The 24,479-nt window shown below is 48.5% G+C and overlaps 1 protein-coding gene across 6 annotated transcripts in view; it reads left to right on the top strand.

Annotated features, from left to right (window-relative positions):
• LOC139048457 (sodium-coupled monocarboxylate transporter 1-like) overlaps nucleotides 1-24,479 on the top strand; it is a 142,081-nt gene that overhangs the window by 98,622 nt on the left and 18,980 nt on the right. For all 6 annotated transcript variants that reach the window (XM_070522847.1, XM_070522844.1, XM_070522845.1 and 3 more), the window contains one exon: nucleotides 337-423. In XM_070522847.1, coding sequence (XP_070378948.1) covers nucleotides 337-423 — 87 coding nt within the window. The remainder of the gene's footprint in view (nucleotides 1-336; nucleotides 424-24,479) is intronic.

Genomic DNA, 24,479 nt, shown 5'->3' with positions numbered 1-24,479 from the left:
TCCAGACAGAAAAAACGAGGGACTATAGTTCAAGACACCATTTCGAAAAGATTGCATTTGAGTAGTGCTACACTAACGTTAATGTCACAGTTAGCCAGCTGGTTGACCCAAAGGTAATACTCGAGAAGAAACAGGACCAACTGAAAAACAAAGGTATCGTTGTATTAGACGATGCCAGCCTTGTAGAATCATTATTTCCTGCCGCGAACTCAGCGATCGCTTCAAAACAGTGTTCAATATAAAAACCTTTCTCAGAAAAACAAGGCCTCACACGTTAAGGTATGATTTTGAGTGCCTTCCAAGGACCATTTAAATGTGCTTGTTTCTTCTCAATAGGTATTTCTGATGATGTACACAAGCCTAACTTCGCCTTATGTGGGATTATGTCTACTGGCCGTGCTATTTCCTTTTGTCCACTCCAAGGTAAGTAGCTGTTATAGGCACATAACAAGTAAAGACCCTTCTCTGCGCCTAGAATTACGTTATTTGCGATACCACAAGTTTAAACAAACAGCTGCAAATGGAAGTCAGTAAGTGTTTTTGGGTAACAATTGCTACGCGCAGTGTAATGTAAGTGCCTCAATGAACATTAAAAGCAAGCATAACATAGTACCGGAAACGCACAGGGTGTCCGAGGCACGACGCGTCGCGTTATATATATATATATATATATATATATATATATATATATATATATATATATATATATATATATATATATATATATATATATATATATGTGGAAGAACGCGACGCGTCGTAGCTCAGACACCCTGTGCGGTTCCGGTATTATGTCATGCTGGCTTTTAATGTTCATTGAGGCACTTACATTACACTGCGCGTAGCAGTTGTTCCCCAAAAACAATTACTGACTTCCATATATACATATGTATACATGTATATGCATATCTATATATATGTGTATATATATATATATATATATATATATATATATATATATATATATATATATACTTCTTTCTGTATGATGGCCCTTTCTGTTGCCGAGACACGATATGGCCGCCTATGAATGGGGCTGGCGTCACCGGTGTTGATGCGATGCGTGACAACAGATGTCTGGCCAAGTGGACGGTCGTCCAAATCAAAGATGTCCCGATAAGATGACAGGAGATGACGAAGAGCTGTTGTTTGCTCGGAAGGAAGGTCGGGGGCGATCATCTTAGAAACATCGTCCGCAGGCGTCGAGTACGAAGGAGTGGATGACAAAGGTCCGTTCGTACTGAGGAAGGATTCAGAGGTCAAAAAAGAAATCTGAAATTCTTCCAAAGGATTGATATGCGCTATGGCGATACCGTGTGGCAAAACATGTGACGAGAACCCAAAATTGAGGATGGGCACGCGAGCGCAGTTTTCGCGGATCCGAATTAAGGTGCTCGGTAGGGCAATATTACGCGACAAAACCACGTCAGTAAGCGGCGACAGGACGTACTCGCCATCAGGTACGGGAGGACAGGGCGTCAGCAGGACATTTGTAGCAGCCTGTGGAGACAGCCTTGCAAATTCAGCAGCACATAAGCGGTGTGGAGCACAAGTGGTTGCGTCGGCAGGAAGCGGCAGGTCCAACTGTACAACACCTGCGGAGCAGTCAATTTGGGCAGAGTGTTTCGAAAGGAAGTCGAGGCCGAGAATTAGGTCGTGTGGGCAGTGTTCAAGTACGATAAATAGAACAACGGTATAATGGCCCCCAATGGTCACACGTGCTGTGCACATTCCAAGGACAGGTGACGTACTCCCATCGGCGACTCGCACGGTGCACGGTACGGCGGGGGTCAGAACCTTTTTGAGCCGGCGGCGGAGAGCAGCGCTCATAACTGAAAGCTGCGCTCCTGTATCAACGAGAGATCTAACAGGAACGCCATCGACTTCAATGTCCAGCAGGTTTCCACATGTAGGCAGGGTCAATAGAGGATTTGTGGGCCGGGTCGGAGTTGCAGCTTCACCTCCGGGAGCTGCACCGCCTAGTTTCCCGAAGCGAAGCGACCGGTTGCAGAAGGGGACGAAGAGCGGTGAACGAGAGGCGAACGGGACCTACGACCTTGCGGAGACGGGGATCGGCTGGATCTTGGTGGAGCACTGTCGGCGTTGATGTTCCTAGTCGGCGTATAGGGCGAGAAAGTGCGATTGTCGGGTACTTGGCTGTAGTGACTCGGAGACGACCACCGAGGAGGCGACGACCAGTGGTTGCGGCAATGACGGGCGATGTGTCCAATACCGGAACAATTAAAACAGATGGGTTTATCATCCGCTGTGCGCCATTCAGCTGGGTTGCGACGGAGTGGTGGAAAGCTTTGCGTCCGGGAGCGAGCGGTCGGAGAAATTTGGTAGGTGTTGGTATGGCGGACTGAGCAGAGAGATGGAATGCCCAAACTTGCTATTTCCTCCCGAACGACCGCTTGTATAAGGGAGATAGCGGGTACGCTTTCCCGACAGTCTGAACGAACGGGAGCCGGGGCCATGGCCTCAAGCTCACGGCGAACGATGCGCGTTATTTCTTCCGGTCCTGCGGGCTGAACGAACCGCGGCGGGTCTTCGCAAGAAGATGTCGCGGCGGTATTGGGCAACCGGTCGAAAGTTTGAGTGACGCGGCGGCCCTTCGCTTGTTCGAAGCGCCGGCACTCCTTAATAATTGCATCCACAGTGGCACAATCCTTACACATCAAGAGATTGAAGGCATCGTCTGCAATACCTTTCAATATATGGCCAATCTTGTCTGCCTCGGTCATGTTGTCATCAGCCTTGCGACAGAGGGCCAGCACATCCTGTATGTACACGACATAGGATTCTGTGGACGTCTGAGCGCGGCACGCAAGTTCTTTTTTAGCTGCCAGCTGACGACCGACAGGTCTGCCGAACAGGTCTCGCATTTTTTCTTTGCAAACATCCCAGCTCGTTAGGTCAGCTTCATGTGTGTCATACCATTGCTTCGCAGTTCCCTTCAGATAAAATATTACGTTTGCAAGCATCATTGTAGGATCCCACCTGTTGTTGTCGCACACTCGCTCGTACATCGTAAGCCAGTCCTCGACGTCGACGTTGTCCGTGCCACAAAATGTTCCCGGGTCCCGTGGGTGAGTGAGGATGACCGTGGGCACGGGCTGCCGAGGCGTTGTCGCTTGTGTCGGTTGATTTGCCATTGTGGCAGCAGGTAGATGACGTCCGCTGCGAAGTTCCGTGGTGGTACCCCGCACCTCCACCAAAATGTTGCGGGAAGAAAGCAGGCCCACGAGTGTAAAATAACTTATATTTACAAATGATGGATATGGCGTTCAGGCAACCGCCAGACTTCGTCTTTCCCTAGTCCAACTCAACGTCTTCCTTCACTTCACCGTAACAATATATATAAAGAACTTGAGTGGTGCTACAAGGTAAACAGAACAAGTATTTAATTTCGACAGTTTCGATCGGTGGACCGATCTTCGTCAGGGTTTACAAAAAAATGGCAGTTCGGCCGTGGTAGGGAAGACACCAGACCGGGTACCCGGTCGCGTATTTGGAATATCCAGAAGGTACAACGCATGGCAACCGCAGCACCACGCTATTGGCTTACGAGCCTGCGGGACGCCGTGATGTCACTCCTAGCAACGGCGCCAAGCGATAACTCTCGTTCCCGGTGCTCTCCGTACAAAAATCCCTCACGTGACCTGATAATAGGTGCCTAGGGACAGGATTGTTTACGGTTTTTGAGAAGGCATGATGGTGGCGCCGAGCGACGCCGTGGCGTGTTCGTTCTCGGCATGTTCGTTCTCCGGCTCGCGCGGACCGTGCGTTGTTCGACGTTGCTTATGTGATCGTGCTTGCGTTGCTTGTGTGTTGGTGGTAGGTTCTGTGTTACTTGGCGGAAAGCCGCGAGTAGTGGTGGTGTGGCAGTGCGACTTTCGCCTCGGTGAGCTCTGGCAGTACAGAATCTGCGTTGTGACCCGTGCTTCTAGCGCCTCGGCAGCGAAGTTCTGCGAACCGCGATGTGCCGTCGCCGTGTCCGACTTTGCTTAACGGACATTGAGGGATGTGCTGCTCCCTACAAGTCATGTAAATGCGACTGCGTCGATCGCCCATGCACTGTTCAGCGCTGATTGTGTACACAATTAAGTGTGCTGTGCTTGAAACGAGTGGTGCAGCCGTGCAGCGGGGGGTGGTGGAGGAGCAGAGTGGCTTAGGGGTCTCCATTTGCACGTTCACAGATATGTGCTCCCGTTTTGGTCTCATTAGCGGCTGTCGCGGGATTGTGGTGTGCTCCTTGCCTAGTATGAAGTTTACGATGCTAACACACAGCATGTTCGCGTTTTTCCGTGCTATGTGTCATTTGCATGATGACCGAGTTGAAAACAAGGCATATGTCTGTGTTGTTTGCATTTGTGTGTTGTAAATTACTTCCTATTGTGGAAGTTCTGGCAGTCTTAAACATAAACGTAAACATATAAACATATTTCTGTGTGTCTGAAATTTTGAATTTCCCATAATAGCCTTTACGACTGATAAGCGGGCTACACAGCCTGTGTGAATCAGCTACCTTTTGTTGCGACCCTCTTCCATGTGGTAGACTGATGCATGGTGCGCGTTTATTTCTGTACTGTTGTAAAAACCATTTGTTTATTCACCCATGGAGTACAAATGTACTGCTTCTTCGCCGCAGTACATTTTAGTTGCGCGCTGAAGGATACTAAAAGTGGGAGGGGACCGCTATCACCCAGCATAGTATGTCCACTCAGGCGATCTGAGAGGCGGCGGTTGCGCGAGTGTATAATTAAAGAACTCTTTTTATGTCCAGTGACAGTGGCCCCTTTCCCCTTTAGTATGCTTCACCGCAGTACATAGGAGTATTGCGAAAAAGGTAATCTTAAAAAGCTCAATTATGCAACGTTTCTTTCGTAGCTTGCTACACCGCAATACAGGGGTGTAGCATCGTGCAGTAAAGCATAATATGAGTGGAAAGGGCACATAGGTTTACTCATTATTTTCAATTGTGATATAATTTGCAAGTGCATCTGTGCTCTTGGTAAGCTTTATTGACAATTCTTTGTACATTACAAATTCATATTGCCAGGAAGCTTACTAAGGCACATTCGCCATATTGTAATGCATTATTCACCTTCAATGCAGGAGCACAATGCGGATTCATGCCTATGCTTCTGGCTGGACTGCACGTGCTCTTTGAGAACTGATTCGTTGTTCATAAGTGCACTGGTACTTACTCTAAACTGGAGGGCTGAAGTTGATACGGAAGCACAATCTTTATTAAGAGGACAAGATGTTGCCAAGGTGGTTGTAGCACAGTTTTTTTTTTCTTCGAGGTACCTTTTCTACTAGAAGCTTCCATTGCAGTGTTTCGAGCCTCTTTGAGCCAGCACATAGTCTATATAAACATCGGACACCGATTGGGAACATCACCTATGCTCTCTGCAGTAAGCTGCGCACAGGATAAGTTCATGCCTATCTATAGAAAAAAATGTAGCATGACCAGACTAAAAGGGGGTGGGCTGCAGCAATACTAAGTGTTAAATGTTGCCTTATCCTTTCTGTTGAGTTTTCTGTTTTGTGCTTTTTATTATGGATCCTCCACAATAACCATTAGAGTGCCGAACGTGAGCTTGTTGGTCTCAGATCTCATGGTTGTTACTAACAAAACAGTGTGATAAACAAACAAGGGCTTGGAGGCATCCTGTCACCTTGCTTATCTCATGGTGTTGCTTCATGAGCACCGTAGGCCTCCAGACCAACTAGGAAGGGAAATTTGTTGCAATCACTTCAGAACTGTATTGCAACCAAACGAACAGTGCTCTCAATGACAACATTTGGACAGTAGAGTGCTTGCACCCAGCAAAGTCTAAGAAGGAAGCATTCAGGATGTGCAAGTGGGCCTTTTGAAGCTTGCATCATTGTTGAAGGGGCTTTGCCTGCTACCCTCTTTATGGATACACAAAGATGATTTCCTCTTTGAGAGGGATTGTTTCAGATGTCGTTACATGGCAACAATGCTGGGTGTATAGTAGCAGAGAAGCTTGTCTTTGCCCACTGTCAATAATATGTTCCTTTTCCAGTTCCTGTGGAAGTGCCTACTTTTTGTACACAAAGTGCTCTCCATGCATGCATGCATTTTTAGCTTGTAAAGATGTCTATTACCCTTTGCCTCAAGCTGGTCCTTGTTGATGTCACCCAAGAAGGCATTGTGGAGTATGGCGATGCGCACTTACAAATCAGTGTTGATGCCAGTGAAACCAGATTAATGGAGCTGCCATTTATTTCTGTCCACTCCATCTTCATCCAGTTACAATGAGCAGTTCTTTGTCCAAACAGAAGGCATATGTAGTTGGTCATGCATAGCCTACGCACTAAGACTTGTTGGCGTGCCTGAGAACCTTAGCAGTGTCTATATGCAAAAACATTCTGATGTGTTGATGACTTCCTTCTCTTTATCACCCTTTGCCTGATGAAGCCAGCAACTTGGTCACCCGCCGTGGTTGCTCAGTGGCATGGTGTTGGGCTGCTGAGCACGAGGTCACGGGATCGAATCCCAGCCACGGTGGCCGCATTTCGATGGGGGCGAAATGCGAAAACACCCGTGTACTTAGATTTAGGTGCACGTTAAAGAACCCCAGGTGGTGGAAATTTCCGGAGTCCTCCATTACGGCGTGCCTCATAATCAGAAAGTGGTTTTGGCACGTAAAACCCCATAATTCAGCAACTTGGTCAATTAGATGTACAACAGGCTTCCCATTAGTTTTCTCAGCGTCTCCTTTACCAGGGTGCTGCTCATAGATATCTGTTTTCTTGACCTTGCACTGCACTTAAACCATGGCCACACCTGCTGAACCTATAGTATGCGATCAGAAAAGTGCTATACATCACGTTGCTCCAAACTCATGACATGCGCTACAAGGCCTTGTGGAACACCCTCATTAATTTCCGCCCTCATCATACTGTATGAAGTTTCACATGACAAGTGCGACAATTAACATCTGCTGGTTTTTCAGTGCTATTCCTGTCCAGCTTGCTGAAAGCTGTCCCGAGTGTTTCAAAAGCAAGACTGCTGTCGGACAAGAAGTGCATAAAGCAAGGGTAGCAATAACCATATATGTCACACAAAATGAAGGTCACTGAGTGTACAGGCGATTTAATTCTTATCCAACAAGCTTGGTTCTCCCTTTGCAAGTGAGTAAACCCAACTTGCCCCAAAGACATGGCCTGTGACAAACTATGTGCCAGATGCTGTGTCCCCTGCAAAGCCGAAGATGTGTACAACATCCTGACACCCGTAGTGGCTTCTACACTGGGCAAACAGGCTACTACAAGAATGACCGCCTCTAATAATATGCTAATAACATGAAAACGTGCAGAGATTTGGCTATTCATTGGGTCCAACTGCAGGTGCAAGCCACTCTTCCACCAGATTTGTGTTGTTCACAGGAATTGGAGCTATACAAATGCAGACAAAAACAGTGATGTTTGAAAGTAGTTGAGTTCAACTATATTCTGCACAAACAGTGCTACTTACAGCGCCGGTACCTTGTAGCTACATTTCATGGCTGTCCCGCCATTCAAAGGCACTATTCTTGAATTATTAACTTCTATTTATACTTATGGTGGCCACATATTGCAAGTACATATCTACATTTGTGCAATATGGTTAAATGATGTCAACTATGATAGCCATTCCTAATCTGAGATGCAACAAAAGAACTAATATAGACAACAAATTGCAATTCAAGAAGACAACCCGTGCACAGGATAAGTGATAGACTTCCTTTTATTGAACAAAAGTCACATGTGTCACACGTCACCAGCAGTGGGTAGCAAACTTGCAAGCTTGGGTGACAGAGGCAAAACTTAGCAAAATGCTACACTCGTACTCAAATGTATAATGGCATATGACACAATAAACTACATTATATTGTACTGAATGAAAGGGCAAGACTCCATCCAAGAACACATTACGGCACAACATAATTGACATGGTGTAAAAGATGTTAACACGCCTTCCCCATAAAAAAAGAAACACTGAAAACATGCCTTAAAGGGCAATGTGCAGTGTCTGAAAGCAAGGAAAAACAACCCAAAAAAGGTTTCGCTAAGTCTTTCAATGATGAAAATTGTCAAACTGTCTTGTCACTTCTCAATGGATCTGCATTGTGTACTAGGGTGTTCTGATAAGGCAGTTTCAGCAAGTGTATTGGAAAGCAGTGATCCCAGTCTGTGCCCAATATTTCGAATTTAAAGAGGGTCAGGCTGCCTTTCAAAGATGTACATTTTAATTTATAAAACAGAAAAAGGCAAGCAAAATTGCTGTGCTTTAGAAATTCACTTAAAGCAGTGCTAGTAAATTAAAGTATTAGTTTTCACTTATACAGCTTTCCACCTCTAACATTGTTTATCCCAGTTGTAAAAAGATGGGAATTTCTTTTTGAACAGAACTTTTTAAACTATATTTAACAGGCGAACCAAATACATCATAAAAGTGGCATTTCGCATCTGCAACAACTTCAATGTACTTGAAATTCAGCATATTGGGACATGGAGGAAGCCATAAAAATGCAATAACGGCCCGAGAGTTCTCTGCAATTAGGTGAAGAAATTGGCACATACCTGCAACATTTATTGATATCTAGGGTGAACTTTAACATCCAATGCAATATAGGCTCTTTCGGGACTGTTTATAACGTTTTGTGCCAGCGCACATACGTTAAAACACTATTCAGTGCTTGCACGCCGTGTCGATGTATGCCGAATTGCATTAACAGGACGTGAGCAGCACAGTAATCGCAAGGGCGTTTTGTTTCCTCTTGAGGGCATCGCGCTGCGTATCATTAGTAGTAGTGGTGGAATACGACTCCATCTCACAGGTTCCGATCTTGTCAGCATGGTTTTCGCCCAGCGATCCTCGCAGCGTAAACTGTCGCACCGGCGTAGATCCCGATTCCTATCAATCGGTTGTCGGCATGGGTTTCGCCCAGCGATCCTCGCAGCGTAAATTGTCGCACCAGCGTAGATCGCGATTCCTATCAATCGGCAGGGCGGAGACGGCGCTTCGATGGATGGGACGGAAAGTCGCGTCACCCTCGGCTCGCGACCGCGCCAGCACACAGTTACGCCAGTTTCACGTAGCCGCGTCTGCGTGCCAGCCACGACAAAACGTTGGCCACGGCGTTGGCCACGACACGCAACAAGCTACGCGAAACCGCTGGTGATGAGAGTACGTTGTTAGGCATGACGCCACGGCGCGTCCCCGCAGGCGGCAGCCAATAGCGTGGCGCTGCAGTTGCCATGCGTTGTCCCTTCTGGATTTTCCAAATACGCTACCCGGTCGTTCTTACATACATCAATCCGAGAGGAACAGTTGTGACAGTGATTGATTTTCGGCGCCTTGGCAGATTTACAGCGGCCTTTGGCAGCTATGCAGGGCAAGAGGAAGGCGGAGTCACATGTATCTAGCGCAAGGAGGTGTGTGAGGAGGAAAAAAAAAAGGAAAAAGGAAGAGAGAAAGAAAACGGAAAGAAAAAGAAAAAAGCACTCAGGAGGAGGGAGACGTAAGACGGAGAGGGAGGGGGGCGGGAAGTAGCGGCAGCTAGGTTCCCGTGCACCCGAGGCAAGGAGGGAGAAAGCGGTCGCTCCGCAGCTCCAGTGCGTGGGCTGCCGTTGTAGCGGGAGCGGGTGGCGGGGGCACAATAGAGAAGGGGCCCAGAAGGAAGACAGAAGAGCGGCAACTTGTAGAAAGAAACACAGTGTCACAGTACAAATATACAAGGCACGGCCCGTTCCGGCAGCTTTGTGGTCCAGCTACGGTGCGAAAAAAAGAAAAAAATAGTTCCAAAAAAGAATATATGCATGGGATTCGCAAAGCAAGTGCGCCCATGGGCTTAGATTTAGGGAGTCAAGTTAAATAGCCTCCTTGTGGTCCAATTTTTGAACGTTTAACAGACAACTGACATCAAGTCAGCACGTGCGTATTTCAGGAAGGGCAATAGGTCACTCCGAATGACCACTTCAGTGGCAGGGTCCAGGGAACTGAATTTATTGGTTTTCCACTCGCCCCCTTGAGGCGCATGCGGAGGGGTGAGCAAGCAGTGAATAGCCAGCGTCTCAATTTTAGAGTACATAGAATGTATTCGCGTTTCCCACGCGCTTTCACGGCATATCCCGGAGGCACGTCATCCGCCCCGGACTCTCATTAATTCCTTTAGTGTACGTTCCAAATTTATAGATGAAAAAAGATTCTCTCTGCTCGCGTGCACGGGTGTGTTGGAAACCAGATTGCAAGAGCACAACGCTCACGCGTTCAAAGGAGTGATCTGGCAGCCGAACGTGCCTGGAGAAGGGTAAATTGGGGAGACTTTTCACATGCGCGCGGTGATTGTTAAACCGCAGGCGAAAAGGGGTCTCTGTTTGGCCAATATATTCCTGCTTACACACCTCGCATCGAATTTTGTACACGACGTTACTGGAATCACAGTCAAGATTTTCGGTAATTTTATATACGAAGGGCGAGTTCGATGCTTCAGCCGTGTCTGCTGTTGTCATGTGACGGCATACCTTGCAACGAGGTTTCCCACATGGTCTACAGCCCTTGGGCGTGTTTGACTTCTGTGTCCTCGCCCTGACTAACAAATCCCTTAAATTTTTGTTTCTTTTATACACAACCCGAGGCGGCTGCTTGAAGATAGTAGCGAGTCGGATGCTCTGTGATATGATATTAAAATGGCGGGTGAGAATGGCATTGACCCGCGGAGCACCGGCGGTGTATGTGAGGACCAAGTTTGGATCTGATTGTGTATTAGTATTGCTAACCTTTTCTCCCATTATCTGTGCTCGATCTAAGCTGCGGGCGCGTTCAATGGCATCGTCTACTATTTTCGGAGGATATTTTTGGCGTATGAGAGCAGATTTCAGTTCCTCCGCGTGTCGCTCAAATTGCGCAGATTCGGAACAGACTTTTCTGTATCTGTGGGCCTGGGAGTAGGGAATGCCTGTTTTGCAGTGATGGGGGTGGCTACTATAAAAATGCAGATATTGCTGACGATCTGTCGGCTTTTTGTATAGGGACGTGGAAATGCGACCGCCACTCAGTGACAGAGTGACGTCGAGGAAGTGAATACTATTTTGGGAGAAGTTGTGCGTAAAGCAGATTGACGGGTGCAGAGAATTGAAATTGGAAATGAAGTTTAAGAGACTTTGTTCATTGTCGGCCCACACAAAGAAAATGTCATCCAGGAATCGCTTATAAAATATTGGTTTTATGGCCGAGTTTGTGAGGAACGGTATTTCTAAAGATGCCATAAAGATATTTGCATAATTTGGCGCCATCTTCGTACCCATGGCGGTTCCACTGATTTGCAAATAATGCTTGTCCTCGAACTCAAAGTGATTATATTTCAGTACTAGATTTAAAAGAGTCTCAACTGTGTCTTTATCTAATTGCCTAGATTGGCTGGAGTCAGCGTAAGCTGAAACTGCGGATGCTATGCCCTCGGCGTGAGGTATGTTGGTGTACAAAGATGCGACATCCATAGTGACCAAGTAACCCCCCGCCGGTACCGTCAGGTTTGATACCTCCCGAAGGAAATGATTTGTGTCTTTAATGTACGAGGGAAATGAAGATGGGATGTCCTTAATGAGACTGTCAATAAAGCTGGATATTTTCTCAGTCACTGTTCCATTACTGGAAACGATAGGCCGACCGGGATTGTTTATTTTGTGGATTTTGGGTAGTAGGTAGAAACGGCCGGGGCCAGAGTTTCTTGGTATCAATGCTTTGAGCGTCTTATCGGTTATCTGCCCTGCCTTGCGCAGAGTGGTTAGGGCGTCCTTTATTTCGCTTTCAAATTTCTCGGTAGGGTCGCTTGGGAGTTCTCTGTAAAATTTAGAGTTTCCCAGTTGACGGAATCCTTCGGCTATGTAAACATTCCGGTCAAGTACCACCACTGCACCACCCTTGTCCGCTGGCTTAATGACAATTGTCTGATCATCACGTAGAGTTCGCAGTGCCTGCTCTTCCTCTTTTGAGAGGTTACTGCGGATGGGACGATGCCTCTCGTACTCTTTTATAATGTCTTTTTGAACCGCACAAATATACATGTCCATGTATTTGTCGCGTGCCTCGCCAGGTGTCCATGATTTTTCGGAGAGTTCAGGTAGCCGGTCAAGACACCCTTCTGTAGTTTTTCGATCATAAAAGTACTCCCGTAGTCGCAAATTTCTCGCGAAGTCATCCAAATCTTGAAGCAATTGAAACTCGTTCATCCTTCCTGACGCCGGACAAAAAGTTAGACCTTTCGAAAGGAGATTTAGTTGCGCACTCGACAATGGGCTACTCGACAAGTTTATGACATTTGAGGTGTTGCCCACTGTCTCGTGCTTTTTTCCACTGATTACTTCAGAACAATCGGTTGCCTCGGATTCAGGGTTTTGGCTTTGAGAATCAGCTCTGATGACCGTTGGGATATTGTCACGCTCCCGTTTCTTTCTTTGTTGTTCTTGGATATTGAAATTTTTCCTTCCCTCGTACTTTACCAGTTCCAGCGCTTCCAATTCAGTGAGCTTTGACTGGCACTGCGAACTCTACGTGATGATCAGACAATTGTCATTAAGCCAGCGGACAAGGGTGGTGCAGTGGTGGTACTTGACCGGAATGTTTACATAGCCGAAGGATTCCGTCAACTGGGAAACTCTAAATTTTACAGAGAACTCCCAAGCGACCCTACCGAGAAATTTGAAAGCGAAATAAAGGACGCCCTAACCACTCTGCGCAAGGCAGGGCAGATAACCGATAAGACGCTCAAAGCATTGATACCAAGAAACTCTGGCCCCGGCCGTTTCTACCTACTACCCAAAATCCACAAAATAAACAATCCCGGTCGGCCTATCGTTTCCAGTAATGGAACAGTGACTGAGAAAATATCCAGCTTTATTGACAGTCTCATTAAGGACATCCCATCTTCATTTCCCTCGTACATTAAAGACACAAATCATTTCCTTCGGGAGGTATCAAACCTGACGGTACCGGCGGGGGGTTACTTGGTCACAATGGATGTCGCATCTTTGTACACCAACATACCTCACGCCGAGGGCATAGCATCCGCAGTTTCAGCTTACGCTGACTCCAGCCAATCTAGGCAATTAGATAAAGACACAGTTGAGACTCTTTTAAATCTAGTACTGAAATATAATCACTTTGAGTTCGAGGACAAGCATTATTTGCAAATCAGTGGAACCGCCATGGGTACGAAGATGGCGCCAAATTATGCAAATATCTTTATGGCATCTTTAGAAATACCGTTCCTCGCAAACTCGGCCATAAAACCAATATTTTATAAGCGATTCCTGGATGACATTTTCTTTGTGTGGGCCGACAATGAACAAAGTCTCTTAAACTTCATTTCCAATTTCAATTCTCTGCACCCGTCAAACTGCTTTACGCACAACTTCTCCCAAAATAGTATTCACTTCCTCGACGTCACTCTGTCACTGAGTGGCGGTCGCATTTCCACGTCCCTATACAAAAAGCCGACAGATCGTCAGCAATATCTGCATTTTTATAGTAGCCACCCCCATCACTGCAAAACAGGCATTCCCTACTCCCAGGCCCACAGATACAGAAGAGTCTGTTCCGAATCTGCGCAATTTGAGCGACACGCGGAGGAACTGAAATCTGCTCTCATACGCCAAAAATATCCTCCGAAAATAGTAGACGATGCCATTGAACGCGCCCGCAGCTTAGATCGAGCACAGATAATGGGAGAAAAGGTTAGCAATACTAATACACAATCAGATCCAAACTTGGTCCTCACATACACCTCCGGTGCTCCGCGGGTCAATGCCATTCTCACCCGCCATTTTAATATCATATCACAGAGCATCCGACTCGCTACTATCTTCAAGCAGCCGCCTCGGGTTGTGTATAGAAGAAACAAAAATTTAAGGGATTTGTTAGTCAGGGCGAGGACACAGAAGTCAAACACGCCCAAGGGCTGTAGACCATGTGGGAAACCTCGTTGCAAGGTATGCCGTCACATGACAACAGCAGACACGGCTGAAGCATCGAACTCGCCCTTCGTATATAAAATTACCGAAAATCTTGACTGTGATTCCAGTAACGTCGTGTACAAAATTCGATGCGAGGTGTGTAAGCAGGAATATATTGGCCAAACAGAGACCCCTTTTCGCCTGCGGTTTAACAATCACCGCGCGCATGTGAAAAGTCTCCCCAATTTACCCTTCTCCAGGCACGTTCGGCTGCCAGATCACTCCTTTGAACGCGTGAGCGTTGTGCTCTTGCAATCTGGTTTCCAACACACCCGTGCACGCGAGCAGAGAGAATCTTTTTTCATCCATAAATTTGGAACGTACACTAAAGGAATTAATGAGAGTCCGGGGCGGATGACGTGCCTCCGGGATATGCCGTGAAAGCGCGTGGGAAACGCGAATACATTCTATGTACTCTAAAATTGAGACGCTGGCTATTCACTGCTTGCTCACCCCTCCGCATGCGCCTCAAGGGGGCGAGTGGAAAACCAATAAATTCAGTTCCCTGGACCCTGCCACTGAAGTGGTCATTCGGAGTGACCTATTGCCCTTCCTGAAATACGCACGTGCTGACTTGATGTCAGTTGTCTGTTAAACGTTCAAAAATTGGACCACAAGGAGGCTATTTAACTCGACTCCCTAAATCTAAGCCCATGGGCGCACTTGCTTTCGAATCCCATGCATATATTCTTTTTTGGAACTATTTTTTTCTTTTTTTCGCACCGTAGCTGGACCACAAAGCTGCCGGAACGGGCCGTGCCTTGTATATTTGTACTGTGACACTGTGTTTCTTTCTACAAGTTGCCGCTCTTCTGTCTTCCTTCTGGGCCCCTTCTCTATTGTGCCCCCCGCCACCCGCTCCCGCTAGAACGGCAGCCCACGCACTGGAGCTGCGGAGCGACCGCTTTCTCCCTCCTTGCCTCGGGTGCACGGGAACCTAGCTGCCGCTACTTCCCGCCCCCCTCCCTCTCCGTCTTACGTCTCCCTCCTCCTGAGTGCTTTTTCTTTTTCTTTCCGTTTTCTTTCTCTCTTCCTTTCTCCTTTTTTTTTTCCTCCTCACACACCTCCTTGCTCTAGATACATGTGACTCCGCCTTCCTCTTGCCCTGCATAGCTGCCAAAGGCCGCTGTAAATCTGCCAAGGCGCCGAAAATCAATCACTGTCACAACTGTTCCTCTCGGATTGATGTATGTAAGAACGACCGGGTACCCGGTCTGGTGTCTTCCCTACCACGGCCGAACTGCCATTTTTTTGTAAACCCTGACGAAGATCGGTCCACCGATCGAAACTGTCGAAATTAAATACTTGTTCTGTTTACCTTGTAGCACCACTCAAGTTCTTTACGTTTGAAAGGTAGCCTGAAGAAACCCTCTTTGCCTACTATATATATATATATATATATATATATATATATATATATATATATAAACGAGAAGAAAGGGGGTTAACCGAGGGACCCGATAATTATTAGTCATATAATGAGAAGCCAACAAACACTGACACCAAGTACAACATAGGGGAAATTGCATGCGCTTAATAAATGAAATAAAGTAATGATAAATTATTGGAAATTAAAGTTGATGAAAAAACAACTTGCCGCAGGTAGGAACCGAACCCACAACCTTCGCATGTCGCGTGCGATGCTCTACCAATTGAGCTACCGCGGCGGCGTTTCCCCATCCACTTTCTTGAGTATTTATGTGTACTAGTAGAACCCTGGGAGTGTTAGCCAGCGCCCCCACTCACAGACCTAGGCGGCGGACGTGGAACGTCTTTTTTGCCGCAGGCGTCACGAGAACCTTCACGAGAACGAGAACCTTGCCTTCAGGTAGCATATGTGGGTTTATTGACCAGTTGCCTTCACCCGAAAAGATCACGTTCTCGTATATATATATATACATATATATATATATATATATATATATATATATATATATATATATATATATATATATAAAGAACTTGAGTCGTCCTACAACGTAACCAGAACCGGAATTTAAATTCAACAGTTTCGACCGGTGGACCGATCTGATGAAGAGCGGACCCCCGGTCTAAACTATATATATATATATATATATATATATATACACAGTGAAGTAGACGCGCGTCTACTTCACTGTGAATATTTACCCGGACCCAGAACTGCTTTTTTTCTGGTATATATATATATATATATATATATATTGTTACGTGCAGAAAGGCACATATGAAAGAGGCTATATACAGGCTATGTACACTGGAGCCAGACTACAGGGCCGACACTCGCTCGCGCCAAGGGCACAGACCTACTTCGTCGTCGTTCTCGCGGCGGCTCGTCCCTTGAGCCTCGCTCAATGATATCGTAATAGTAGCCCCCGGTGGCAAAAGCGCCGTCACGGTGCTGTTAAATATCCAAAGCGCGTGGAGAGTTGTAGGGTTTGAGTCGGGAGATGTGGACAATGTCACTGGTTGTCGCAGCGGAGGACGTAGTGGGTGCGGCTAGGACGATTTCATAGGTTACATAGGTCACTTGGCGGAGCACGCGATATGGGCCTGTGTAGCAGGCAACCAGTTTCTCACAAAGGCCAACTTTACGGGATGGTGACCAAAGCAACACGAGGGTGCCGGGCTCAAAATGAACATCGCGGTGACGGAGGTCGTAGCGTTGCTTTTGTTTGCCTTGAGAGACTTGTAGACGAGCGCGCGCAAGTTGGCGAGTATGGTCAGCATGGGTGATAGCAACACGGGCATAAGCGCTAGTTGAAGGTGTGGTGGACTGAAGCACGGTGTCCAGTGGTAGCGTCGGTTCACGGCCATACAAGAGGTAAAAAGGCGAAAAGTCAGCAGTTTCGAGAAGGGAAGAGTTGTACGCAAAGGTAATGTAAGGTAGAGCGAAGTCCCAGTCACGGTGGTCGTCTGAAACGTATTTGGATAGCATGTCTATAAGGGTGCGCTTGAAACGCTCAATGAGGGCGTTCGTTTGAGGGTGAGGAGATGGTAAATTTATGCTGTATTGAGCAGGCAAACATGATGTCGTCATTGACTTTGGCTAAGAACGTACGGCCCGGTCTGTTAGCAATTGACGCGGAGCACCATGAATCAAAATGATATCATGTAGCAGGAAGTCCGCAATATCAGTTGCGCAACTGGTCGGAAGAGCGCCGGTTACGGCGTAACTGGTCGCGTAGTCCACCGCGACTGCAACCCACTTATTTCCTGATGTAGGTTGCGGAAATGGGCCGAGAAGGTCTGAGCCGACACAATGGAAGGGCTCGGCAGGGATGTCGAGCGGCTGCAGGTAACCAGCGGTGAGCTGGGAAGGCTTCTTGCGTCGTTGGCAAAGTTCCCAAGCGGCGACGTAACGTCGTACGGAACGGGCAAGGCCCTGCCAGAAAAACGGCGACGTACACGGTCATAGGTACGAGATACGCCGATGTGTTCCGCCGTTGGTGTGTCGTGAAGCTCTTCTAGAACGGTTGAGCGGAGGTGTTTAGATATGACAAGTAGGAATTCAGAGCCGTCCGGATGAAGCTTACGACGGCACAGAGTACCGTCGGGGAGAACGAAGAGGCGTTGAGTGGCATCGGCCGGAGAGTTTTCAAAACGGTCGATGAGTGCTCTGATGTAGGCGTCACGACGTTGCTCGTCGGCGAAATGAAGCAGCTGCAACACAGAGAATACACAAGCAGCACTGGTAATATTGGAGGAGTCAGGTTCGTCAACAGGGTAACGCGACAAGCTGCCAGTGTCTTGGTGCAGGCGACCAGACTCGTAGACCACGGAATATGAAAATTCTTGTAGCCTCAAAGCCCATCGACCAAGCCGGCCTGTAGGATCTTTTAACGATGATAGCCAGCAGAGAGCATGATGGTCAGTGACTACGGAAAAAGGGCGACCGTAAAGGCACGGACGGAACTTCGCAACCACCCAAACTACAGCAAGGCATTCTCGTTCCGTAATGGAATAGTTGCGCTCCGATGGTGTAAGAAGGCGGCTCGCATAAGCAATAACACGATCCTGGCCAAGCTGACGCTGGGCTGACGCCACGCTGACGCCCTGACCGCTGGAATCTGTACGCAAGTCTGTAGGGGCATCAGGGTCAAAGTGGGCGTGAATGGGTGGCGAGTAGAGAAGAGTAACGAGACGAGAGAAGCCGGCGGCTTCTGCAGTAAACCACGGGAATTGTACGCCTTTCTTCAAAAGGTTGGTGAGGGGTCTAGCAATTGCCGCAAAATCTTGAACAAAACGACGAAAGTACGAGCACAGGCCTACAAATCTTCGAACGTCTGCGGCTGCCTTCGGAACCGAAAAGTCTCGGACAGCGCGTGTTTTGTAGGGATAAGGCTGTACTCCGGAAGCGTCAACGAGGTGGGCCAGAACAGTAATTTGGCGGCGGCCGAAACGACATTTGGACGAGTTAAGTTGGAGCTTCACCTTTCGAAATACATCAAGTATAGCTGTTAGACGCTCAAGGTGAATGTCGAACGTGGGTGAGAAGACGATGACGTCGTCGATGTAGCAGGGACATGTGGACCATTTGAAACCTCGGAGCAAGGAGTCCATCATACGCTCAAAGGTGGCAGGGGCGTTGCCTAATCCAAATAGCATTACCTTAAATTGGTACAGGCCATCAGGTGTGATGAACGCAGTTTTTAGAGCGCAGCTCTTTGGCGTCCGTTCCTGGGTTTCGCGTCGTCGTCGGCGTTGTCGTCGGCCTCGTAACCAGCTCCGCCCCCCTTTCATCCCCCCAGCGCTAGCAGCGACCGACTGATACCGCTGGATGCCGCTGACGCCGCTAGAGAGTCAAGATAACGTGACTGCATAGAACACCGTCGCCGCCATGCAGACAGAGGAGGAAAGGGTCCCCCCCCCCCCCTGTTCTTGTGTGGCGGATAGGGTGCTCTTCAGTTGCCGACGCGCCGGTTATTTCACGTAGGCCCCGGCACGTCGACGAATACGTGACCACCTTCCCACGGCTAGACCTGGTTCTTAGCGCTGCGGAAGCGAGGGTATCATATTGTTTGTGTCGGCATCGGCGGCGTTGTCCCTGAAACCAACTCCGCAGCTGGGGTTGACTCACTATCGGCGTCAGCGGCATCAGTCAGTCGCTGCTATCTCTTCCCTCCTCCCTTTATCGTGTTGTCCGCTTGCTGCGCGCGCTTCTGCCCCCATCGTTTGCCGCTGGGTGTACACGCCGCCCCCCTCCCCCCTCTTCCTGCTAGTCTCCGGTTGTCAAAGCGCCGGCTCGAACTTAATTCCTTTCTTCGCTCCTCCTCCAATGCAACCCCTGTGCGGTGGCAATCAGAGAGCCAGATCGGTGGCGGCGGATCTGTATATGTGCACCGCCCGAGCCGAAATTGCCGCTGCCGTTCGCCCTGTGCGGTGGCAATCAGAGAGCCAGATCGGTGGCGGCGGATCTGTATATGTGCACCGCCCGAGCCGAAATTGCCGCTGCCGTTCGCCACTGCGAAATTATCTGCCAGTTCTTTCTGAGCCATGAGCGAGACGACCGATGGAAGTCCTCCGTCTGCTGCTGCTGCTGCTGCTGCTGCTGCTGCTGCTGCTGCTAAACGAGCTGCCAGAGCAGAGGCCCAGCGCCGTCGCCGTCAGAATCCAGAGGTGCGTGCCGCCGAAGCAGAAGCTTACCGTCGCCGCCGTCGAGATGATCCAGGAGTACGCGTCGCCGAAGCAGAGGCTAAGCGCCGCCGCCGAGAAGACCCTGCAGTTCGCGCCGCCGAAGCGGAGGCTCATCGCGCCGTCGAAAGCAACCAGCAGTAAGCGAGGCTGAAGCAGAAGCTCATCGCCGCCGCCGAGAAGACCCTGCCGTTCGCACCGCCGAAGCGGAGGCTCATCGCCGCCGTCGAGAGCAACCAGCAGTAAGCGAGGCTGAAGCAGAAGCTCATCGCCGTCGCAGAGAAGACTCTACCGTTCGCGCGGCCGAGGCCGAGGCCAAACGCAAACAAAGGCTCGCATTTGCTGCGCTCAAATTTCGCATTAGGAAGTAACGTAATCGTCGGTAATTTTTTCTCTGTCCATATCGTCAACAGCAATCTGCGAGTGTCCAGAACGAAGATCAATAGAAGAGAACTAGCTGGAACCGTGGAGGCAGCCAAGGGTGTCGTCTATACGTGGGAGTGGGTAGACGTCCTTCTTAGTAATGTTGTTCAGATGACGGTAGCCTACACAGAAGCGCCACGTGCCATTCTTCTTCTTAACCAACACTACAGGTGACGCCCAGGGACTCGAAAGAGGCTCAATGATGTTTTATCTAGCACTTCGTTCGCTTCACTTTGAATTACTCGGCGTTCCGACGCAGAAACTTGTTACGGTCGTCAGTGAATAGGAGTAGCATCGCCAGTAAGAATCCGATGCTTGACCGCTGGCGTCTGGCCTAAAGGGCGATCGTCGAAGTCGAAAATATCTCTGTAGGACGATGATACATTGTAAAGGTCTTCAGCCTGCGCCGATGACAGGTCCGTCGCAACCATTTTCTGTATCTTGCGATCGGTGGCCGAGGCTGGCACGATGGCCCTGTTAAACTCGCAAGAAGCATCGGTCGATAAAGTTGCCACGTGATGGCCGCCGAGACAATCGACGTTGCCAAGGCAAATACCTTGCGGTAGAATTTGCTTTTCCAATCCAAGGTTAAAGATAGGCATGAAAGTGCGGTTCGCAGTAATAGTAAGTATACTGTGAGGCACGGTAACGCCATACTGTAGTGGAACGCCGGGCAGAGGAGTGACGAGGTACTCGGCATCAGGGACTGGTGGGGAAGACAAGAGTTCAATATAGGCTATTGTTTTTGGCGGCAGGCGAATAAAGCTGGTGGGGCGTAGGCGGCACTGGGGTGCGTCAGAAGGTTCTGTGAGAATCGGCAACTCAAGGCGAATGGTACTGGCAGAGCAGTCAATAAGAGCAGAATGCGCGGAGAGAAAATCGAGGCCGAGAATGAGGTTGTGGGGACAATGAGCAATCACGGTGAAGAGGACATGAGTGTGGCGGCCGGTGATGCTAACACGTGCCGTAAACATGCCAATGATAGGCACTGTACCGCCATCCGCAACGCGGACGATGCGTGCCGACGCTGGGGTGAGGAGCTTGTTCAGTCGTCGTCGGAAGGCAGCACTCATTATAGAAAGATGTGCACCTGTATCAATGAGTGCCGTGACAGGATAGCCATCAAAGTCAAGAAGGTTTTGGTTCGTATGTAACGTGAGCAGAGGATTTGAGGGCAAGGTGGACAACGCAGCTTCACCTCCAGAAGCTGCAGTGCCTAGTTTTCCGACTGGATCCGGGAGGCCATAGGCGACGGAGAGAAGCGACGGGGTTGGGGCGAATGAGACTGATGGCGTCGAGGTGAGGGCGAGTGGCTGCAGCGAAGGTTCGGGGCAGGAGCATCAACGGCAATGAGTTTCATGGTGGGTGGCATAGGCAGTAGAAGGTTCAAAGGGGCGGGAATCAGCGGCGGTGTATGTCCGAGGAGGTGGTGGCCATCGGTTGCGGCAGTGACGAGCGACGTGGCCGATGCGACAGCAGTGGAAGCAGATCGGCCTGTCATCAGGGGTACGCCATTTGGCCGGGTTTCGGCGAGATGTGGCAGAAAATGACTGCCGGGGACGAGGAGGGCTGCTAGAGAACTGGGGAACCGTGGGTGGAGACGTGAACACACGGAGCTGAGACCCATGTTCCCAAATTCCTGTCTGACGACGGCCTGAATCATCGCAGTCGTGGTAGCTGGTGGATCGGGAGGCGTCGCGGAGAAAGCTGGTGAACAGGCGGCCTCGAGCTCGCCGCGAACAATACGGGTTACGTCATCACAGAGTGTGGTCTCACGCGGTCGACCCTTACATGTCAACGTAGCAGCAGTCTTGGGTTGCCGCGCAATGTGGTGTGAGATACGGCTGCTCTTAGCCTGTTCAAGGCGACGGCATTCTTTCATGATGGCGTCGATAGTCGAGACGTGGCCGAAAACAACCAAATTGAGAGCATCGTCGGCGATGCCTTTTAGCACCTGCGATACTTTATCTGCTTCAGACATAGTCTCGTCAGCTTTGCTGGATAGAGCCAAGACGCCGAGGATGTATGAAACGCACGGCTCTGTAGATGTCTGAACACGAGACGCAAGAGCCTTTTTCTCGGCAACTTTTCGCGCCAATGGGGTCGCCGAACAGTTCCCTGAGCTTTTCTTTGAAAGTGTCCCAGCTGGTCATCTCGTCGTCATGCGTTTTGTGCCACGCGCGTGGGGTGCCGCCGAGATAAAAGATGACATTGGCGAGCATGGTCGTTGGTTCCCACCTATTATTAGCACTGACATGGTCATAGAGCTCGATCCATTCGTCAACGTCCTCTCCCTCCAGGCCAGAGAACACACCAGGGTCGCGATGTTGGGCAACCGTGATGACTGGAGCAGTCGGACAAGCCGAAGCCGTTGCAGAGGCGGTCTCGTCACCGGGAGGCATGGTGACAAGCTCGATGTACCGACCACTCCGGAGTTGCGCGATGAGGACGGGGATCGCTGACCGCCACGAGAATGTTACGTGTGGAAAGACACAGATGAAAGAGGCTACATACAGGCTATTTACACTGGAGCCAGACCATAAGGGCCGACACTCGCTTGCGCCAAGGGCACAGACCCACTTCGTCGTCGTTCTCGCGGCGGCTTGTCCCTTGAGCATCGCTCAATGATATCGTAAATATATATATATATATATATATATATATATATATATATATATATATATATATATATATATATATATATATATATATATATATATAAGCGGGCGATCTCACGCAAAGATATCCAGGCTGAAATTGTTCACAGTCGAGTAGAGCAGCGACCATTCACTTTTTGTCGACGCCGTTAACTTTAATGAGTTCAGTCAAATGCCTAATTTTTCAATTACTGCTCTGCATTCCGTGTTGTCAATGACGAGCTTGTCGGAAGCCTAACCTAACCTAACCTAGCCTAAAGCGGGCATCTTTTCAGCCAAATGCCCATTGCCCGTGTGTTCTATCCGTCTCAGAAATGCTGCCAAAAATGAAACGTATCGCGTAACTAACCGTCCGCCCGCATCAAAAAGCAGCGCCCTCAAACAAGCTCCACAGGAGTTAGTGGCAGAGCTGGCGCCTTGTCTGGCGCCCCTCACCCACGCAATCGCGGCGCCTTGGTGTTGACAGGTATAGTGTGTTCGTAATTGGTGCTTGATGTTTCGTCGAAGGAGTGCGCTCCCTAACGGCTGTGTAGCGTGTGTGGGGGGGCTGCTTTGGGATGCGGGCGCAAGGGTTAGTGAAGGGAGAGTTTTTATTTTTCAAGAATTTCCTTTCTGAGCCTGAAAACATAAACGGGCAGAGAGTACCCGGCTGACAACATGCAATATTCAGGATTCTTTCAATATCTGACGGAGTCTTCAATGACAGCGCGCCATTCAGAGTAGTGTTTAAAAAATTGGGCCATTGCAAATAATTGATAAATTGAATGACATCGATCAAAAATGACTGGCGGCTACTCTACTCGACTGTGAACAATGTGCACTTAGTTATCCTCGCGTAGACTAGCCCATCCTTCTAATACACGTCACGGATGATAGCTGGGACCCCCTGTATAAGATCCAGCATGCCAAAAATTTGATGCTTAGAACTCCGTGTTAAGCAGTTGTGTAGCTGTCTCATTACAGCTGCCTCCTATATATTTTTTTTCTCGGCAACATAGCCAACGGCTGCTATCACACCACACACACAAATGCGGAAGTTAGTGACGCAGTATATTGTTTGGGAAACGTGGCCATGGGGGGCCAAGTGAAGGAGTTCCCCACTCTTGCTTGTTGCATAAAAAAATATGCATAACTATTTGCAACCACAATAATTTAAAGACGCACGTTTCTGCCTTTTGACGCAAGTTTTATCCAAGTTGTGTGGGAATTAACCTGAGCATAATGTGTCAGAAAATTCAAATAATTGTCGGAAAAAATGTAGCAGTAAGTAAAATAGCGGTATTAGAGGGATGCTGCCCGGAATATTGTACGTTTTTATTGCTTACTGATACTACACACCCCTACCTGGAGACTAAAAGGTGAGTTTTTGACGTCATTGCTATTCAACACAACCTAGATACATAGTCCAGTTGAGAAAATACATACGCTATATAAGGCTGAAATGCATATATATAGCCAATTACAAATCCTGAATATTGTTATCGACAATGCTGTTGGGTAATGCATTTGGCATCTTTATTAGATTTGTAAAATTGAGTAAGGAAAGCGACTCTTATGTGCGAAATAAGATTCAGTGGTTCTACTTATATTTTTTCGCATATTCCTTCTTGCCGCATGTAGAATAGACTCCTTTTTATTTGTACACCTGAGCGTTTAATTTGTTCGCTTCCGTTTGTATGAGCTCATTTACTGTGCGGTGCAATAAACTACTATTTTGAATTTAGATGTTCCTTCACCAACTTGACCTTGTTGCAT

The sequence above is a fragment of the Dermacentor albipictus genome, chromosome 8, assembly GCF_038994185.2.
Source record: "Dermacentor albipictus isolate Rhodes 1998 colony chromosome 8, USDA_Dalb.pri_finalv2, whole genome shotgun sequence".
NCBI lineage: Eukaryota > Metazoa > Arthropoda > Arachnida > Ixodida > Ixodidae > Dermacentor > Dermacentor albipictus.
The sequence above is the reverse complement of the archived record's forward strand: the minus strand, read 5'-3'. Positions and strand labels throughout refer to the sequence as shown.